The sequence below is a fragment of the Asparagus officinalis genome, chromosome 6 (genome assembly GCF_001876935.1).
Source record: "Asparagus officinalis chromosome 6, Aspof.V1, whole genome shotgun sequence".
Lineage (NCBI taxonomy): Eukaryota > Viridiplantae > Streptophyta > Magnoliopsida > Asparagales > Asparagaceae > Asparagus > Asparagus officinalis.
Window position 1 is genome coordinate 77071379 of NC_033799.1, and position 18124 is coordinate 77089502.

An 18124-nucleotide genomic window follows, 5' to 3' on the forward strand; every position below is an offset into this window, starting at 1 on the left:
TCTTCTATTGTTAGACGGAAGTTTTGTTGCATCTATGAAAAGTTTCACTTCATTTGGTATTGTTTTTGATTGGGTTAGATGCAGCAACGCCTCACAGCAAGGATCACCGCGGTCTTTACTGTACATGCACTTTACTACGTCAATGTAATGGCAATGGCCATCATCCGCAGCTACTTCGAGTCATACCTATGACAGCACTTATAGGTGTATACAAGTGTAGTTGTTTATAAAAATGTACTATATAGTTATATATGTATCTGTTATATACTTATATATCTATAATGTATCTGTTACGTACTTATATTATGTTATATACAATATAATATAATAATTGATGAACAGGGCTGCAGTTATTTGTTTGTTATGCGATAAACTTTTTAATGCATTTTAGGAAGAATGAGATATCGTGTAGAGGAATATGAGCATTAATGCAAGCTCCCTTCGATTTATTTAACAAGTAAGATTCTTACCTTCCAATCGTTATACTGTTCGTGATAAATTTGAAATTATTAGTTTTATGAAGGCTTATAAAATTGAGACAAAAACAGTTTATTAGCAATATTGATACAGAGCTTTGCTAAGTTAATCTTATAACATTAATTGAGGTTGTTTCTCCCGTAAAATTCAATTATTTTTAGTAACAACTGATTTCAATAATATCGTGCACCTAAATTTTTTTTGACCCAGATAGGAGCAAAACTTAATTTGCCAAGGTAAAAAGTCAAAACAGGACAATCTACAAGCCCATGTAACATGCAAATTATTCCCAAGACAGGAAAGAAAATTTTCCTTTCAGCGGCTGGCTAGGATTTATCATGTTCTCCTCTTTTGCTGCTGTTTTCGCAACATTTGCTCCGCTCGTAGTTGAATCGATCCAAAATGTTAAAATGACCAGAAAACAAGACTATACATTACCATAAATAGCAAATATCTGTAATCTCATACAACATATCCTGTTGAAATAAACCGTCCGCAAATGTTTACAACGTTCTCCTAGTGGTATACTAGCATTCTAATTTTCCTCGTAATTTCAACAATATTTTTGCATGTTATTGCATACCAAAATTAATAGAGACATCTAAATATTGCATATTATTGCATACCAAAACGAATAGAGACATCTCTCGCTATAAGGTCTCCTTCCAGAATCGAACAGATCTATCATTCCCACATGAAATGAAACATGGTTCAGTTGGAGAGTGTTCGAGCCAGCGCGGGGGCCCTACATGATTTGAAGGCCACCTAGCAACTTTTTCAGCAGTGAGAGCATCCCAAACGACAACCTGTCGATAATCTTGTATCTTTAGTTATAACATGAAAATAAATCATAAGTTACAAAGAGGACCACATATTGTAGAAGATGAATCACGGACCTCATTGTTTGGTTCATCCACCGAGAGGATGAATTCCTCCGTATCATTGAAAACAGCCTGTGATCATAAAACAACCCCAATCAATTTGCTTACATCCCCATATATTTAAATATATAGCCACTTATTACCCGTACAAAAGCTTTATTAGCAATTTGACCCTCTGGCCGAAAATGGAGTTATCTTCTCGTTATTGGGTGTCACATAATGTCCTTTTAATGCAGAAGAATCTACTGATACTTTGGTATATTGCGGAGTGACCCCTTATTCTCTTTAGAGGTAACTCTGTTTGGATATTAGATGTCTAGGTACTAAAATATTTTTAAGAGTAGTAAGGCACAAAGCCCATATAGAAAAGAGGGTGCAGCTAACCTGTTTTCTATTATGCAAAAACAGTACATGATACTATGGTAGGATATTTGTCAAAGGGCCTAGGTAAAAAGAAAGAATTTTCTTTACGCATTCATTTGATTAAAACAAAAAAGTACACAGTTCATTATGCAACAGACCTCATTCTGCTTATGATTTGAAGAGTCCATAAAAGCCATAAAGTTAATTCAAAGCATTAAAAAACAGATGACAGAATCAAATTCAACCTGACAACGCGACTGAGTGTGAACTGCTCCCAGATATTGCTTGACAAGTCTTCCGGTGCCAACTTCCCACAACTTTGCGGTGGAATCCTTTCCGCATGAAAGAATGAACCTGTTGGTTTCATTTAAGATTCATTGAAGTTAACACAAGTAATACGAAACTACATATTTGTGAGGAAGATTGAACAACAGCTAATCAAAAATAAAAATAGAAATATCTACTGATTATAGATTGGACACGTCTAACAAATGGTTTTTATTTCCCTTCAGATTAAGGTTAAGCTCAATGGAAAGTCAGGTATGATTCAACCTCTTCCCTCTTTGCATAACAGCAAGAGGCTTACCAACGTGCATAGGAAAGCAAAAGCATACTGGCTATGTTGCATGGGTATGGCTATGAGTATTGGTACTGGTAGGGTATCGGTATCGGACAAGGAAAACTTGTACAATGTAGGGTGTGGGGGCACGGCTGTATAAATATTTATATACACGTATATTATATATTGGAATTAATAATTTATATGAGAAAGAAGGATGAGAATTAAAATTCTAGTAGCATTTTTATATTTCTTTTATTATGTGGATTATAAATTGGAAAATCACTAGTTTTTGAACTAGACATCCAAAAGACCCTTCAAAATCATAATTTGGAACCTGACCTATGTCTAGCGAATTTCAAGAAGTGGATGTGAAGTGCCGGATATATGTCCCAAAAATGCACAAGTGTCTTAAATTAAAGAATGTATTGTTTAATTGAGTGCATGTCCAAATAAATGTTTGCATATATGCAAGGAGAGTCCAAGGAGTTTGGGCACGGGTATGGGTACGTGTTGGGCATGACATCAGATTAGAAGTACCCAGGTAACATAGCATACAAGAAATCAAATCTTTATTTAATTTCATACCAACTGTCTACTGTTATGGATCAACAGATATGATATATAATACATCTGAAACCAGCTAATACCCATAACATTGGATACTAACAGCTAATACCCATAACATTCGATAATAACAGCTCATACCATAACATATGATAATAACAACCAGTACATGTTGATATTGGCCAAAGACCAATACAGAAATTTCAGATGTGGAGCATCAAAGCATTTGATAGTACTATTTGGAGAAAAAAGTTACAAAATGAATAAATCAAAATCTAGAAAGCTTATGAGTCATCAAAGCTTCCGAAACTCCTGATATCTACATCTGATGCTTACAATCCAGAACTGTTAAAATGCCTGAAACTTTCAAAACTCATAATATACAATTGTCAGCCAGGACCAATAACTATTTGAATCTTGACAATAAAAAATTCGTATGAATAAAAGAGGACATCCATTCGTATAGGTCTTATTAGTACTTCTATATATATTTGTTCCTAATAGAAAGTTGTAAGCTTAAAAAACATCAGTATAGGTGCAAGCAATGGAACATTCCATGGACATGTCAATGACGCCATCATCATTCAGCTCCATGTGTGAAGGTGAAACTACGTGCAAGGTAAAACAAAACCAAATTCATATTTAGGAGAGATTTTCAGCATCTAGAATGATTCCATGCCATTTACCTCTGATCCTTCGTAAAATTTGCACTAGTGGCCTCTGAAGGTCCATGTGCCCCACTGAACGATCTCACACACTTAGCACTGACTCCATCCCAAATGTGAACAGAGCCGTCCTTTGAGGCTGTAACATACATGCTTCCAGAAGAAGAATATCTCACCTGCAACAAAAACATAAAATAGTCAAATTATAACTACATTTGAATCAGCAGTCAGATGCATGGCACAATAGACCTAGTAGTACTGGTAACAAAATTTATCAGTACAATCCATAACGAAAAAAATAAAATACCTGGTTAATAGCAGCATTAATTTTTAATTCTTGAAAATTTGCTGACAAGTAACATTGGAATGTGTTGACATCATATAAATGAGGAACAGGATGATCCGTACCTGTCAATCATACGTTCCCATTAAGTACGAGTACAAGAAAAATCGTACACCAATTGATTGCTACGCATAAGACATTCATATTTCTACATTAAACAATTGTTGCATATTTTTTGAATGAATTAAAAGAGGAAGAGGGGGGCGCGGGTAGGGGCCGGGCCCAGCTATGTAAAAAATCTTGTTTTGACAGGCCATTCACTGGCATGTCATAGGTTCTTAATGCCAACCAAATGCTACACAAAATTGATTGCTTAGCCAAATTATGTTCATTTCATCATTATGTCCCTTGCATATATTGGCGTCCAACTGCCCTAGAAGTTTCTGCAGGACCAAGGCCCCAAGTTTCAGAAACCCATAAGAATTCGTAAATTTTAGTAGAATTAGGTGCAAGAAAATAGTGAAGGAAATTTTAGTGAATGGGCGCAGCAAAAATTGATCACTCAGCTTAAGAAGAATTTGTTTATTTCATTGTTCCTTCTCTTACAGATGTATTAAGATCAAACTACACAGAAGCTTCATGCCTCAAAAGCTTCCCAAACCATCGAGCCTAAATAAATTGTAGTAGATAGGGCTATCAAAGACAGTGATAATACAGAGACAAAATCTCAACTTAATACAAACACATACAAACGACTTTAATATTGAGAGAAGTAGACAGTGGAAACAAGATAACACCTACCTGCCAAAAGAAATTCTCCAGAAGGATGAAAAGATACTGACCTAACATTATGAGTATCCTGTACAAATCAAGAGTATACCTCATGAAAATCATAAGATTTTTCAAGGCTATAATATGCACTAATTTTCTCATTATTCTGAAATAAAAGGATAATTATGAGACTGCCAGAACCTGGATGACTCTGAAAGCTCTCCTTGCAACTGTTTTTGAAAAATCAAAAAATCTGCAAGCACATATAGAATGTAAATGTGATCAAATTTGTACTGATGCACTGTGCAAGTATAATCAATTATCAAGATATTTAATTTTCTCAAGAATGGTTTTATAGAAAATGCTGCAGTCAGTATCAAAAGCTCTAGTTGCTCTATTTAGTGATGGGAACAAAAAAAAAATTCTATAGGCATCATTAGTTTTTGTCCTTTGGTTCACCGTATGATTTTGCTCTTAGCTCTATACAGATATTGCTTTACTCAGGGAGTTGCTGCTAGCACCCAGTGTCATGTAAATTATAGGATTTAACCTAAGAAAATATGATGTACCCCATCAATGACATTTGAATAAACTGAAAATCATATAACAGCATATTCTTGGATATAGAAAGGCCAACATCAGCATGTAAGTCTAAAGGGATATGTATCTGCTATGAAGCACCGACACTCCAAATATGGTCCCGAGTCCGTCTCCGACGCGAACACGTGGTCAACGCCACCGACGCGCTGTCGACACGCCAATTTCTGCCGATTCGTTCTCGACACGCCGACACGCCGAGGATTACGAAGCGGTTATTGGGTTTGAAAACCCATTGTTTGTAAACCCGTTTTGAAATAAAACCTAAAAACAAAGACCCGATCCCTCTCTCTTCTCTCATCTGGCGGCTGCTTCTCTCTCTCCCCCTTTCTTCTCTCATTCTAGGGCATCAGCTGCTTCCCCCATCTCAACCGCGGCGGCAAGTCAAAGACCACCCAGAGGCGGCGAGTCGGCGTCCACCCAGAGGCATCGGCTGTTTGTAAGTTTTTTGATCTTTTTTCTTTATTTTCGGCTGCTTCTCTCTCGCTCCCTCTCTCTCTCCCACATCTCCGCTTCCCCAGGCCGCTTCTCCCATCTCAACCGCGGCGACGAGTCGGCGACCACCCAGAGGTGGGCAATGGTGAAAGGTGAGTTTTTGATCTTTTTTCTGTTTTCTTTTTTTTCTTTATTTTTCTGCTGTATTAATGGCGCCAGCTCATATTTTGAGTTCCTAAACAGAGAACTTCACATAAACGTTGTAAAGTACTCAGTTAGGGCTTTAGTGGAAAAAAAATCAAAATGTTTTGGGGTTTTCTGGAATTCCCAAAATTATTAGGGCTTTACTAAGAGTTTCTAATTTTTGGGAGGTTAAGTGCAAAATTGCCAAGCTTACTGGGGCTTTAGTGAAATGTATCCTTTCATTTAACGCATCCACATTAGGAATCTATAAAAAATATGAAAATGTAATAGGAATTTAATTCAATATTGATCTATATATAATAATATTAAAAAATCTAGTCGTGTCTTATTTTTTTGGGTTTTGTCGTGTCTGTGTCGCCGTGTCCGTGCTTCATAGTGTATCTGTTCTAATTTTTTGGAAAGCGCTAGGGGCTTCAGGCGTCGGACCAAGTGCGTAGCACATTAGGTGCCTAGCTAGATGCTGAAGCAGCACACATGCAGTTTTAGCATTAAAAGGGAAATGATTCTTTTTGAATATCCAAAATCATATTCTCGTTGTTTCTCAAGATAGGCTTGAATGAATAGTTTCAATCAGTCCATTTTGACTTGGCCCATTGTCTTCATCTGTTGCTATGATGCCTAAGAGCAACTCCAAGAGGCTCTCTATCCCATGTCCTAGCTCAAATTTAGGGAGTAGGAGCTGAATATTTGGCTCCAACAAGCTCCCTATATGCTATTCCAAATATAGGGTCCTTGATTTGGTATTCCAAATCAAAGACAAAAAGAGACACTCCCTATATCTGTAGTTCTTTGCAACGACTAAAAAATGTAACGGCTATATTTGCATTCAAGCCCCTCTCATTCTCCTTTCATCTATATATATTGCATCTTTGTATAGGATAAATTAGTTCATCTCATAATTATTTTGCACTTGGCATTCTACTATTTTTCTTTAAAGGTAAGTAAATTAGTTCATCTCTTAATTATTTTATTTCTCTCATATTTTATACTTACAACCGATTTATTAGTTTTCATTTCGTTTTAATTTTTTTTAAACTAATTATAGTGTTGAGAAATGCTCTTCTTCCATGAGAACATTGCTAAGAACATTGCGTATTCCTCGTCAGCTCCTTCTTCCATGAGGAGCGCAGCTATTTCTTTGTTATAAGACATAGATGATATTGGAAAAATGATGCTAACAATGAACACAATTTGAGTTGAGTGAAAAGTGGGAGTGCATATGATATTATTTATAGAGGTCATATAGCCGTTATGATATAACCGTTAAAATATAGTCGTTACAATATAGTCGTTGGAATATAGCCGTTATAATATAGCCGTTACAATTATTTATTACAAAAGGAGGTAAGTGAAAAATGTCCAAAACTATTTAGGGAGCCATTTGGAAAGCACTGTTAGAGCACTTGCTTCTTATTTGGCTCCCTATTTCCTACGATGGGATATTTGCTCCTCAAATATAGAGAAAAACTAAGATCATTGTTGGAGATGCTCTAAGAGAACAATATAATCCTTTTACGTGGTATAGCTCGCGTAAGCAAACAATGTTCCCTACGCACTCCCAATACCTAGGCAGGTGGCATAAGTACCACTTTGACCTAGGCGGGCACCTACAACTTTTTGAAACAATGATATATTCTTTCTTTCTGTTTTTTGAGGGAGTGGAGGCTACAAGGAGAGTTTTACTTTTATGGTAGCTAAATGCTTGGTAGCAAACATTCTGAAGGTCCAAGATGGTATCCGTGGATGTCAGCTATGTGAGGATTCTAGTTAATCTGCATCAGAGGATAACATTCCACAGATACTATTTGTTCCATCTTGCAGCAAAGGCATACATGCTAAGAATGGGTCTGTAATGGTCAACATTAGCATGTACCTCCATAGTAGTAGACAACATAATTGTAAGATAGTAGGATATATGCCTGGAGATATGAGTTGGGTATAACAGATGTTTGTAAAAGGGCTAGGACATCATAGTAGGATATGTGCCTAGATATATGAGTTGGGGATAACAGATGTTTGTAAAGGGCTGAGATAGCCTTTAATCTTTTGTCTAAGGATTCAGTATGCTTTATGCAAACCCCCCAAAAACACATTCTTACTAGTTGTAGGAGCAATTCCAGTACACTAGTTGTGAGGGCCTATGAAGCACGGACACGGCGACACGAACACGGACACAGACACGGTAAAACCCAAAAAAAAGAACACGGCGACACATCTAGATTTTTTAATATTATTATTATATATAGATCAATATTAAATTAAATTCCTATTACATTTTCATATTTTTTTGTAGATTCCTAATGTGGATGAGTTAAATGAAAGGGTAAATTTCACTAAAGCCCCAGTAAGCTTGGCAATTTTGCACTCAACCTCCCAAAAATTAGAAATTCCTAGTAAAGCCCTAATAATTTTGGGAATTCCAGAAAACCCCAAAACATTTTGATTTTTTCCCACTAAAGCCCTAATTGAATAATTTACAACATTTATGTGAAGTTCTCTGTTTGGGAACTCAAAATATGAGCTGGTGCCATTAATACATCAGAAAAAATGAAGAAAAAAACAGAAAAAGGTCAAAAACTCACCTTTTACTATTGCTCGCCTTTGGGTGGTCACTGGTCGCCGACTCGCCGCCATGGTTGAGATGGGGGAAGCAGCTTGGTAAGATAGGGGAAGCAACCTGGGGAAGCGGAGATGTGAGAGAGAGAAGAGAGGGAGAGAGAGAAGCCGAAAAAAAAGAAAAAAAAAGAAAAAAAAGGTCAAAAAACTTACAAACAGCCGTTGCCTCTAGGTGGTCGCCGACTCGCCGCCTCTGGGTGGTCTCCGACTCGCCGCCGCGGTTGAGATGGGGGAAGCAACCGATGCCCTAGGATGAGAGAAGAGAGAGGGAGAGAGAGAGAAGCAGCTGCCAGATGAGAGAAGAGAGAGGGATCAGGTCTTTGTTTTTAGATTTTATTTCAAAACGGGTTTACAAACAGTGGGTTTTCAAACCCAATAACCGCTTCGTAATCCTCAGCGTGTCGACGTGTCGAGAACGAATCGGCAGAAATTGGCGTGTCGACGGCATGTAGGTGGCGTTGACCCGTGTAGGGGGTGTTGACCGCGTGTCCGACGCGTGTCGAACGTGTGTCCGCGTCCGACACGCGTCGGAGACGGACTCGGGGCCATATTTGGAGTGTCGGTGCTTCATAGGTGAGGACAGGTATATGTGGGGGTATAAGGGGGTGTACCGTGTCCACAACTTCTAACACCTTAAAAAGGGTTTTAGAAACCTAAAGTAGGCTATGTGGGCAATTACTGCTACCAATTGATATTTGATACTGCCTTGTGCCAGCTGATTTTCTTTATATTGGATCAAGGATTTTGCAGTGCTTCTTAAATTGAATCACAATCTCATATATATTTTGTATTATATGATGACATCTGAGTAATATTCTTTCCTTTAGGGGACTCAATGCAAAAATTAAAAATTTAAAAAATACGTATATAATATGTTTTATGCAAACCTCCAAAAATACATTCTTACTAGTTGTAGGAGCAATTCCAGTACACTGATTGTGAGGATGCGTACATTGGGGGAATAAGGAGGTGTTCTATGCTCACAAAATTTTCTTACACCTTAAAAAAGGTTAAAAAACCTAAAGATAGGCTATGTGGGCACTTGCTGCTACCAATTGTTATCTGACACTGCCTTGTGACCCGCTGATTTTGTTTTATATTGGTTCAAGGGTTTTGCAGTGTTACTAAAATTGACTTACAGTCTCATATATGTTTTGTGTTATGCGAGGATACGTTAAGTTATATTCTTTTCTTTAGAGAACTCAATGCAAAAAAAAAAAAATAATAATAATAACAACAAAATAATAATAATAATAATACGAGTTAAGAACGAGGACATGACAATCTCATGGGTGATCAAAAAAATTGTGCAAATATCGTAAACTGGCAAAATTTGACATGATTGGTTCCAGGTAAGGAAACTAGGTTAAGTTAGAAACATAGCCTATAGTAAATCAACTCTTAGCAGTCTCGTTAAAAGAATTATCCCCATGAATCAAATATAGATAGCAGCATGTATTACAAATTAAAACCAGCTTCACCTTTGAGCTTTAGAAACCTCCAAGGACATTTCTCACAAGAAAAGAACGAAAAAGAGGAAACATTTATGTTATAATCTACTGTCTTAAATATGATCTAGTCATTATTGGGTTTCAGACCTGAACTGAACCATAAATACAAACCAATCTTTCAAAACAAGGGGATTTCACATATATCAATTTATGAGGATAAACCCTAAAAAATTCTTTTTGAAAGGATACATTGGCCAATAAATTGCCAAAAGCGGTATATCATTTTGTGGCAAGCCTTATGAAAGGACATATTGGCCAATATGTCGGTCATGTCAAGGATATATCGTCAAAAAATGGCCAAAGGGCAGTAAAGAACATTGAGACTAGATTGTTTGCAGCAAGACTTATAAAAGAATATATCGATGATCATATACGTCAGGATATTTAAAACAATAATATGAATACATGTCCAACATACCAAGCATATATGTCTTGGTATCTAACCAGCTTGAGACAATTAGATGTGGGTGATTAATTTTTCATGGTTTCTATTATTGGTAATTTATAATTTATATGCAATTGCATCCATATGATTTGTCATTACAAAAGTTGAAGCTATATTTGAGGTTATATCATGATACATAGTTACATACATATGCCAGCCCCACAAAAAAAAACTCACACATGCATATATATTTGTGCTTACATGTACATACATACACACATAGATAAATACAAACATACATAGTGTGTGTGTGTGTGCGTGCGCGCACGCATTATTGATTGTATATTCGTGTTTGTGGCTTATCCATAGCTAGACATTTTAAGATTATGTATCCTTATAATATGTCCATGTTGGAGTAGCATAGACAATATATTCATAGCAATAAAATTTCTAATACTTTTAGTATCTTCCAATTTTACGTCCCCTGTCTACCAATGCAGATAAATGAATATAAAAAAAAAATACCATGTACTACTATCAAATGTTCAAAGTGCTCAGCAGGTCAGGTACTAACATAAAGTTTTCTCGAGAAATATTATTCAAAATGGAAGGAAACATCATAAATAACATGCATATGGACAGTTTCAACACTAAAATTAATCCATCATGACTGTCATCAACAAGATAAAAAAATGAAAGGCTTATAATACTCTTCACCAAATCCGTTGTAAGCTATGGTTCATTGCTTGCAATAAACAAGAAAAAGAAAAAATGAATAGTAATCCAAATAATTTGGAATATGGATGCTGAGGTATAAAATCAGTCAAAAAAATAAACTATGTATTGCATTTCAATGGTGTAATAAATATACTTGAATGCATACTTTATAGTGTTGTCTTTGGCTCCAGATATCAACACAGTACTTTGAGGGTGAAAATCTAAATCATTGATAGGCTGCAAAACAGATAGAGATTAAATCAGAGATACTGAGCTATTTCAATGTTTGAACAATTACATGCTCATCACAAGTGATTGGTGTCAATCAATCTAAAATAATCCATAAGAATGAGATACAAACTCATCTTAATCGGAAACTTCAAAGTTCAAACAAAGCACAAAATATATGCAAATTGCATAATAGACCAATGACCACTGCATGCCACCCCTTCCTCAATGGTTGGGCACTACTGATAACAAAACGGAGCCATTTAAGGTTAGGTTAATACAAAAGAAGACAACTTTGGGAAAAATTGTAACCCGTATGATTAAAATTTCACTCATAAAACCTTCTTAAGGATGCTTCCATATTTCAAAGCAGGAAAGAAACCACATACAATTATACAAGCTCTATAGATGTGTACATACATGGAATGTATGCATTTATATATGCATGCATGAATAGACAGCACATGGTTAGTTCACCATTGGCTCCATAAGCCTTAACATAGGATTATATATAGAAATAGAATTCTATTGAATCTCTTCTCTCTCTGAGATCAAAGAAAGCTGTTTCAGTGGTTTACCATTTAACTTTTTAAATTTAGCCATGATTCGAATAACTATATGGATGGACCACACTGGATTGGACTTTGACCCTCCTAACCAGAAAATTGTAGGGGCAAATAGCCAGTCATGATATGACATTTACTAAGAACTATACTTTCCTTGTCAATTTCATTCTGAATGTGATTGATACAAATGTTACAACTCCCAAATGGAAAACAACGATCTGCACAGACATATTCAAATATTTTCATGTGGGTAAGATTTTGCACCTTGTACCCAAGAAAGGCAAGGACGAAGTTGAGTGGCAGGCATCAGCATCATGCCAAAGGTTCCCTTTGCTTATCTTATATTTCTGTGGGGGTTCTTATATCTGAACTAGGAGTAAATTTGGGGGGGAGAGATGATACTGACTTCCAATGAAACCTCTTCTCTGACAAAGAACAAGATAAAAATGGATTAAAACATTATCCCTAATACACAGATGGTTTAGATAGTTAAAGTGCTTAGAAGGTAACTTGGGTTTTTGACCATTTATAAGAACAGAAGGGCCAATCTAATGGGATAATAGTTTGGACAGTCAAAGAGTGATGAAGAAGTGGAAGGAGGTCTTGTTCATTTATATCATCATGTGATGCAAGTAGTATTGCAAATTAGTTATCAGTGATGACACTATTTAGTTACAATATCAAATTTAAGTACTTCCAAATTGAAATTGGAGAGAGATATTCTTGATGTTTATTCACTATCCTAATTACAATTATAAATAACATGAGATGAGAAACCACACATTAAGATACTTATGCGATATTTGCTAGATCATAACACAGAAATAGCCCCGCTTTGATGGGAAAATGTGTAGAGAGGGTTCAAGACGATGATGGGTCAACCTCCATCTTTTTTCCTTCTGCCACGTATGAAATGTAATATTCATTACATGTTAGAGTGAGCTTCATAAAAAAATAAACCATAATAGCAGGGTTTTAATGATTATCACCAAAAAGCACATTGTTTGCAAACTTGTATCTATAGGTTACAGCAGCATTTCAACACAAAAATATACTATATAACCAGATTTCTTGAATGACAAAAGACATATAAACCTTAGGTCATTTTGAACTTGAGGGAATCAATCAATAAACCTTCAAAAACAAGCGTTCTAACACAAATTACAACAGTTCATGGACAACTTTCAAACAGTGACTGTTTTTCTCATTGTTTATAGGTCAACTATAACTGTCACAAAACTACATCCATTCCTTTGCTAATTAAGTTGTACCAGCATAATTAATTTGGTAGATGAATTGATACTGAAAGTATCAATTCATCTGCCAAATTTCTTGTGGCAATGATTTCATCTGGACCAGGCAGTTCGGTTACCTGCAAATGATCATAGAAAGTACGGATAACAGGCCGCACAGGCCCTTCTCTTGCATCTCCAAGCATCATTTGCTTAATCTTTGAAACCTGCAAGTGTAGTGAACATATAAAGAAGTAAATTACCAGGAAACAACAAGAAAACAATCCAGTAAAAAATGGACAACCTCAAAGAGCTTAATTGATGTGTCTGAGCTCCCAGTTGCAATGAAACGACCATCAGCACTAAATCTCGCACACCTGGCAGCGTTCTAAAAACGAAGAGTCATTACAAGAAGAAATTTATTCTTTGACTAGGTTTGCAAATCTATAAACTTGGGACAAATGAAACAAGTTCTGGGGTGAAGATCTAGTATAAAAAAGGGATTACTTCAGAGGTGCAGATCTAGTAGACAGAACTTCAGTAACATAAAGCTTAGTAGAAAAACCACTGGTCTAAAATGAATGAAGTGCCATCAACAAATAATACAATATATAAAACTTATTCTTGCACGCATTCTTTAACCTGCCAGTTTTATTGTTCAAAAAGTCTAGTGTAAATCAAATTTCATCGAGATTTTCAGAATAAGATACTCTATTTTTTTGCTTAACAACAGAGAAAAATTATAATCAGCTCATCAGATATGATGTTAATGAATACTATCAAGATAAGACAAAAAGTCAATCCAAAACGAAGATGATTACCAAAAACCATAGGCTGAGATTAAAAGTCTGCATGGTTTCAAGATTGTTTCAACTAGAAGCACAAGTTTCATATCCATTCCATATGAAGTTCCACTGTTATATATCAAGGAAGTTAGGTCTCGATTAAGCTATCAGGCTTGGCTTATGCCACTTGTTACAAACATATGAGGTCATAGGTATGAGAGAATCATGCGTGACCTTTAGTGAAATATTTGCAGACCCCGCCTATGAAAAGCCAGTAATAAGACCTCAAGGGCATGAACAATAAATGTATATGAACAAGTAGCTTTCATGGACAACCTACAACAGATATTATATGAGTAGAACTAAACAGAATGTTTCTTTCTTAGGTCACAGTTGTCCATGTCGAATACTAGGCACCAGATGGACATTCTTAGGGATCAAATAAACAATACTAAAAAATGTACCGTGTTTCTAAAGAGAATATAAAGTGTATTCTATGCACGAAGGACTGCATCTTATGCAGGAATATACTGTTGGATACACAGGCTTACATCATTTATTCCACCAATGAAAGAAAATTGAGTACAACTCTTAGGACGTGAGGTACATATAAAAATTAACCTTATGGAATTGTAGTATTTACTTATCAGACGAATTAATAACGGTGATAACTATCCAAATTGAAATTTTGATTAATATAACGACGAAGGCTACTCAGGGCTCATACGGATGCTTTAAAATTTCTTCTGAAGATTGATTTAAAAACTTTAGTTGAATAAAGCAGGAAGCTCACCAAAATAAATGGAACAACATTTGTCAGACATTGCTATCAATTATCAATAGATATAGAGAAAGTGCGCATGGGTGGTTTTCTCTATGTAAATATCATGACAGAGGTTTAAGTGTAGAAACAGAATGATAAATGTCAGCCTTATTATCCATCTCGTGAACTGCAGAAACTACACACAGTGATGCATTTGACCTTTTCATGATTTACAGATTTACCTTGTGAAAATCAAGAAATTATTCTTGATTTTGGGACTCTGCCAATATCATCCTAGAGCAGTAGATGATACTCTCCTAATAACAGGATATTAATAGAATACCTTGTGCTCAGAGACATGTCTAGTCTCATGCTTCGGAAAGGTCTTTGATGAACCCTTTGTGTCCTGTACGGCACTGATTTGCAGATACCGAACAAAAGAAGAGGTATTTAGATACAAAAGCTTAATCTAGACAACATACAATATTAATTGCTGTCAGGTAAATAAATTATCATTCACCTGAAGTCTATGGCATTTGCAGGAGGAGGAATTGAAGATAAACCTGCAGCACAATCTACTGAAGCAGCCATCGAAATCCCCTTGATCATCTCATCTTTCTCCACTGCAAGACCCTGTATACCACTCAAATCAAAAAAAAATTCAAAATCCAATAAACTGGGCACTAAACTGATATTAAAAAAATTATCAAAACTTTTAGAAGTAAACCTTGGCAACAAGTTCAAGAAGCCTATTGGGAGGCGCTTCGGTGCCCAACGGCGTCATCGTTGCCGTAGCAACAGCAGCAGCAGCCTGCAACAGGGAAAATTCAACCAATAAATGAAAAATTGACATCAAAATTAGGGGGAAAAAGAGAAAAAGGGAAAATTATTTGCCTGACTGAGATTCTGATCGCGAAGATGAGCGATGATCAGCGAATTTACTTGTCGAAGGAGCTTCGCTTCTTGAAGAGTCTGCTCCAAATTCGGCTCCATTGAAGAAGAAAATTGAGATTTTGATTGATGCCCAGTTCGTGTAGAAGCTCAATGTTTTGAAATCTAAGATCAAAATTCAATCTTTAGTCATTATGAAGAAGCTTGGGATTAGGGTTTTGGCTAGGAATTAGCCCGCCTTCAAATTCTCAAAACCTAGTCATTGCTAGTGTCTGAAACGGATAAACCCCTCCAGGGAGGCAGTGGAACCCAGCTCACCCGATAACCCGACACAAACCCGACCCGAAAATAATAAATCATTATGAAGAAGCTAAAAGTTTTCTTTTTCATTTTTTTTTTTTTTTGGTGGGGGGGGGGGGGGGGGGGGCTAGATGCTAAAGAGCAGTGATAACTAAGGCTGGTGATTCATCAAGGGCGCCCACATTTTTCTCTCTTGTAGTACAAGAGTAATGTAAAAAAGTGTAGTATAGTTATCATTATTCTATAAGAAAATGGGTCAAACTTCATAGTGTTTCGGTAAAATTTTCCCAAATTATTGCTTGTATTTAGGCAAGGATAAAACACTTTTCTCCATGCTAAACACCTTCTGTAAATCTCTATCAGACAAATAACTAAAATGAATAAATTACCATAGACCCTCACAAATGAGATGCTCATACATCCCAAAGGACTAGAATTGACAAAATATATAGTTCAGCGATTGTTGAAGTGCTAGGATGCAACATGATACTGACATCAACTGAAAATTTCTATGACAATGATTATTCTGAATGACACTTAAACCTGTTAAGATGAGAATTAGCCGGTTCGACTGTTGAAGCCTTCTATCAGACATTGGATCTCCCAAAAGCTCTTTGATCACGTTCCTCTCTACTTCATCCATATATGGAAATAGATTAAAGGGTTAATTGCGAATAGACCCCCTTAGTTAGTTCTATTTGTGGGGAACAGACTCCGTTGCAGCGTTGGCCTAGGGGTGAACACACCCCCCTAGTGAACATTTTCGACTCTTTTAAGGATGACAAAATATTTAACAATCGAGGGTCTATCCTCACCAATAAAATTGTAAGAGGTCTACCCGCTTGCCCAAACTTTTCTAATGATTTAAAGAGTCAAAAAAATTCATTCAGGGATCTATTCGTAAAAATAATACTATAGAAGGTCCGTTCACAATTGGGCGATGATACAAGGGGTCTGCTCACGATGAACCCTATATTAAAAGTCTTAAGACTTTTAATATAGGGTTCATCGTGAGCAGACCCCTTGTATCATCTATATATATATATATTCATTACGCAAAAATAGAAAAGATGAACTAAGACTTTTAATATAGGGTTCATCGTGAGCAGACCCCTTGTATCATCTATATATATATATATTCATTACGCAAAAATAGAAAAGATGAACTAAGACTTTTAATATAGGGTTCATCGTGAGCAGACCCCTTGTATCATCTATATATATATATATTCATTACGCAAAAATAGAAAAGATGAACTAAGACTTTTAATATAGGGTTCATCGTGAGCAGACCCCTTGTATCATCTATATATATATATATTCATTACGCAAAAATAGAAAAGATGAACTAAGACTTTTAATATAGGGTTCATCGTGAGCAGACCCCTTGTATCATCTATATATATATATATTCATTACGCAAAAATAGAAAAGATGAACTAAGACTTTTAATATAGGGTTCATCGTGAGCAGACCCCTTGTATCATCTATATATATATATATTCATTACGCAAAAATAGAAAAGATGAACTAAGACTTTTAATATAGGGTTCATCGTGAGCAGACCCCTTGTATCATCTATATATATATATATTCATTACGCAAAAATAGAAAAGATGAACTAAGACTTTTAATATAGGGTTCATCGTGAGCAGACCCCTTGTATCATCTATATATATATATATTCATTACGCAAAAATAGAAAAGATGAACTAAGACTTTTAATATAGGGTTCATCGTGAGCAGACCCCTTGTATCATCTATATATATATATATTCATTACGCAAAAATAGAAAAGATGAACTAAGACTTTTAATATAGGGTTCATCGTGAGCAGACCCCTTGTATCATCTATATATATATATATTCATTACGCAAAAATAGAAAAGATGAACTAAGACTTTTAATATAGGGTTCATCGTGAGCAGACCCCTTGTATCATCTATATATATATATATTCATTACGCAAAAATAGAAAAGATGAACTAAGACTTTTAATATAGGGTTCATCGTGAGCAGACCCCTTGTATCATCTATATATATATATATTCATTACGCAAAAATAGAAAAGATGAACTAAGACTTTTAATATAGGGTTCATCGTGAGCAGACCCCTTGTATCATCTATATATATATATATTCATTACGCAAAAATAGAAAAGATGAACCGTTTTAGTCATTACGACTACTTCAAGTTCGCTCTTGAAGACTCTGGTGTAGCGTTATCTAACCATCTCTCTTTTTTACTTTGCTATTCATATTTTATATGACAATGTTTGTGTCCTCTAATTTTTTTTTTTTTTTTTTTTTTTTAAAAATATTTCCCCC

The 18124-nt window shown here is 35.7% G+C and overlaps 1 protein-coding gene across 1 annotated transcript; it reads right to left on the bottom strand.

Moving 5' to 3' along the window:
• On the bottom strand, positions 889 to 15754 carry LOC109844151 (cleavage stimulation factor subunit 50). Its single transcript, XM_020413113.1, has 14 exons — positions 15500 to 15754; positions 15333 to 15416; positions 15126 to 15238; positions 14949 to 15021; positions 13362 to 13445; positions 13198 to 13284; positions 11198 to 11268; positions 4768 to 4819; positions 4597 to 4654; positions 3820 to 3920; positions 3534 to 3688; positions 1967 to 2075; positions 1374 to 1430; positions 889 to 1283 (listed from the first exon to the last, which is right to left on the bottom strand). The coding sequence occupies exons 1-14, from the start codon at positions 15596 to 15598 to the stop codon at positions 1128 to 1130; spliced, it is 1299 nt and encodes a 432-aa protein (XP_020268702.1). The 5' UTR covers positions 15599 to 15754; the 3' UTR covers positions 889 to 1127.

Bases quoted from the DNA above. Each gene is read 5' to 3' on its own strand.
- LOC109844151 (XM_020413113.1), bottom strand. From the start codon at position 15,598: ATGGAGCCGAATTTGGAGCAGACTCTTCAAGAAGCGAAGCTCCTTCGA. The intron at 15,417-15,499 runs GCAAATAATTTT...TCCCTGTTGCAG, and splicing joins GCGATCAGAATCTCAGTCAG to GCTGCTGCTGCTGTTGCTAC. The intron at 1,431-1,966 runs GTTGAATTTGAT...TTATGATCACAG, and splicing joins ACACTCAGTCGCGTTGTCAG to GCTGTTTTCAATGATACGGA.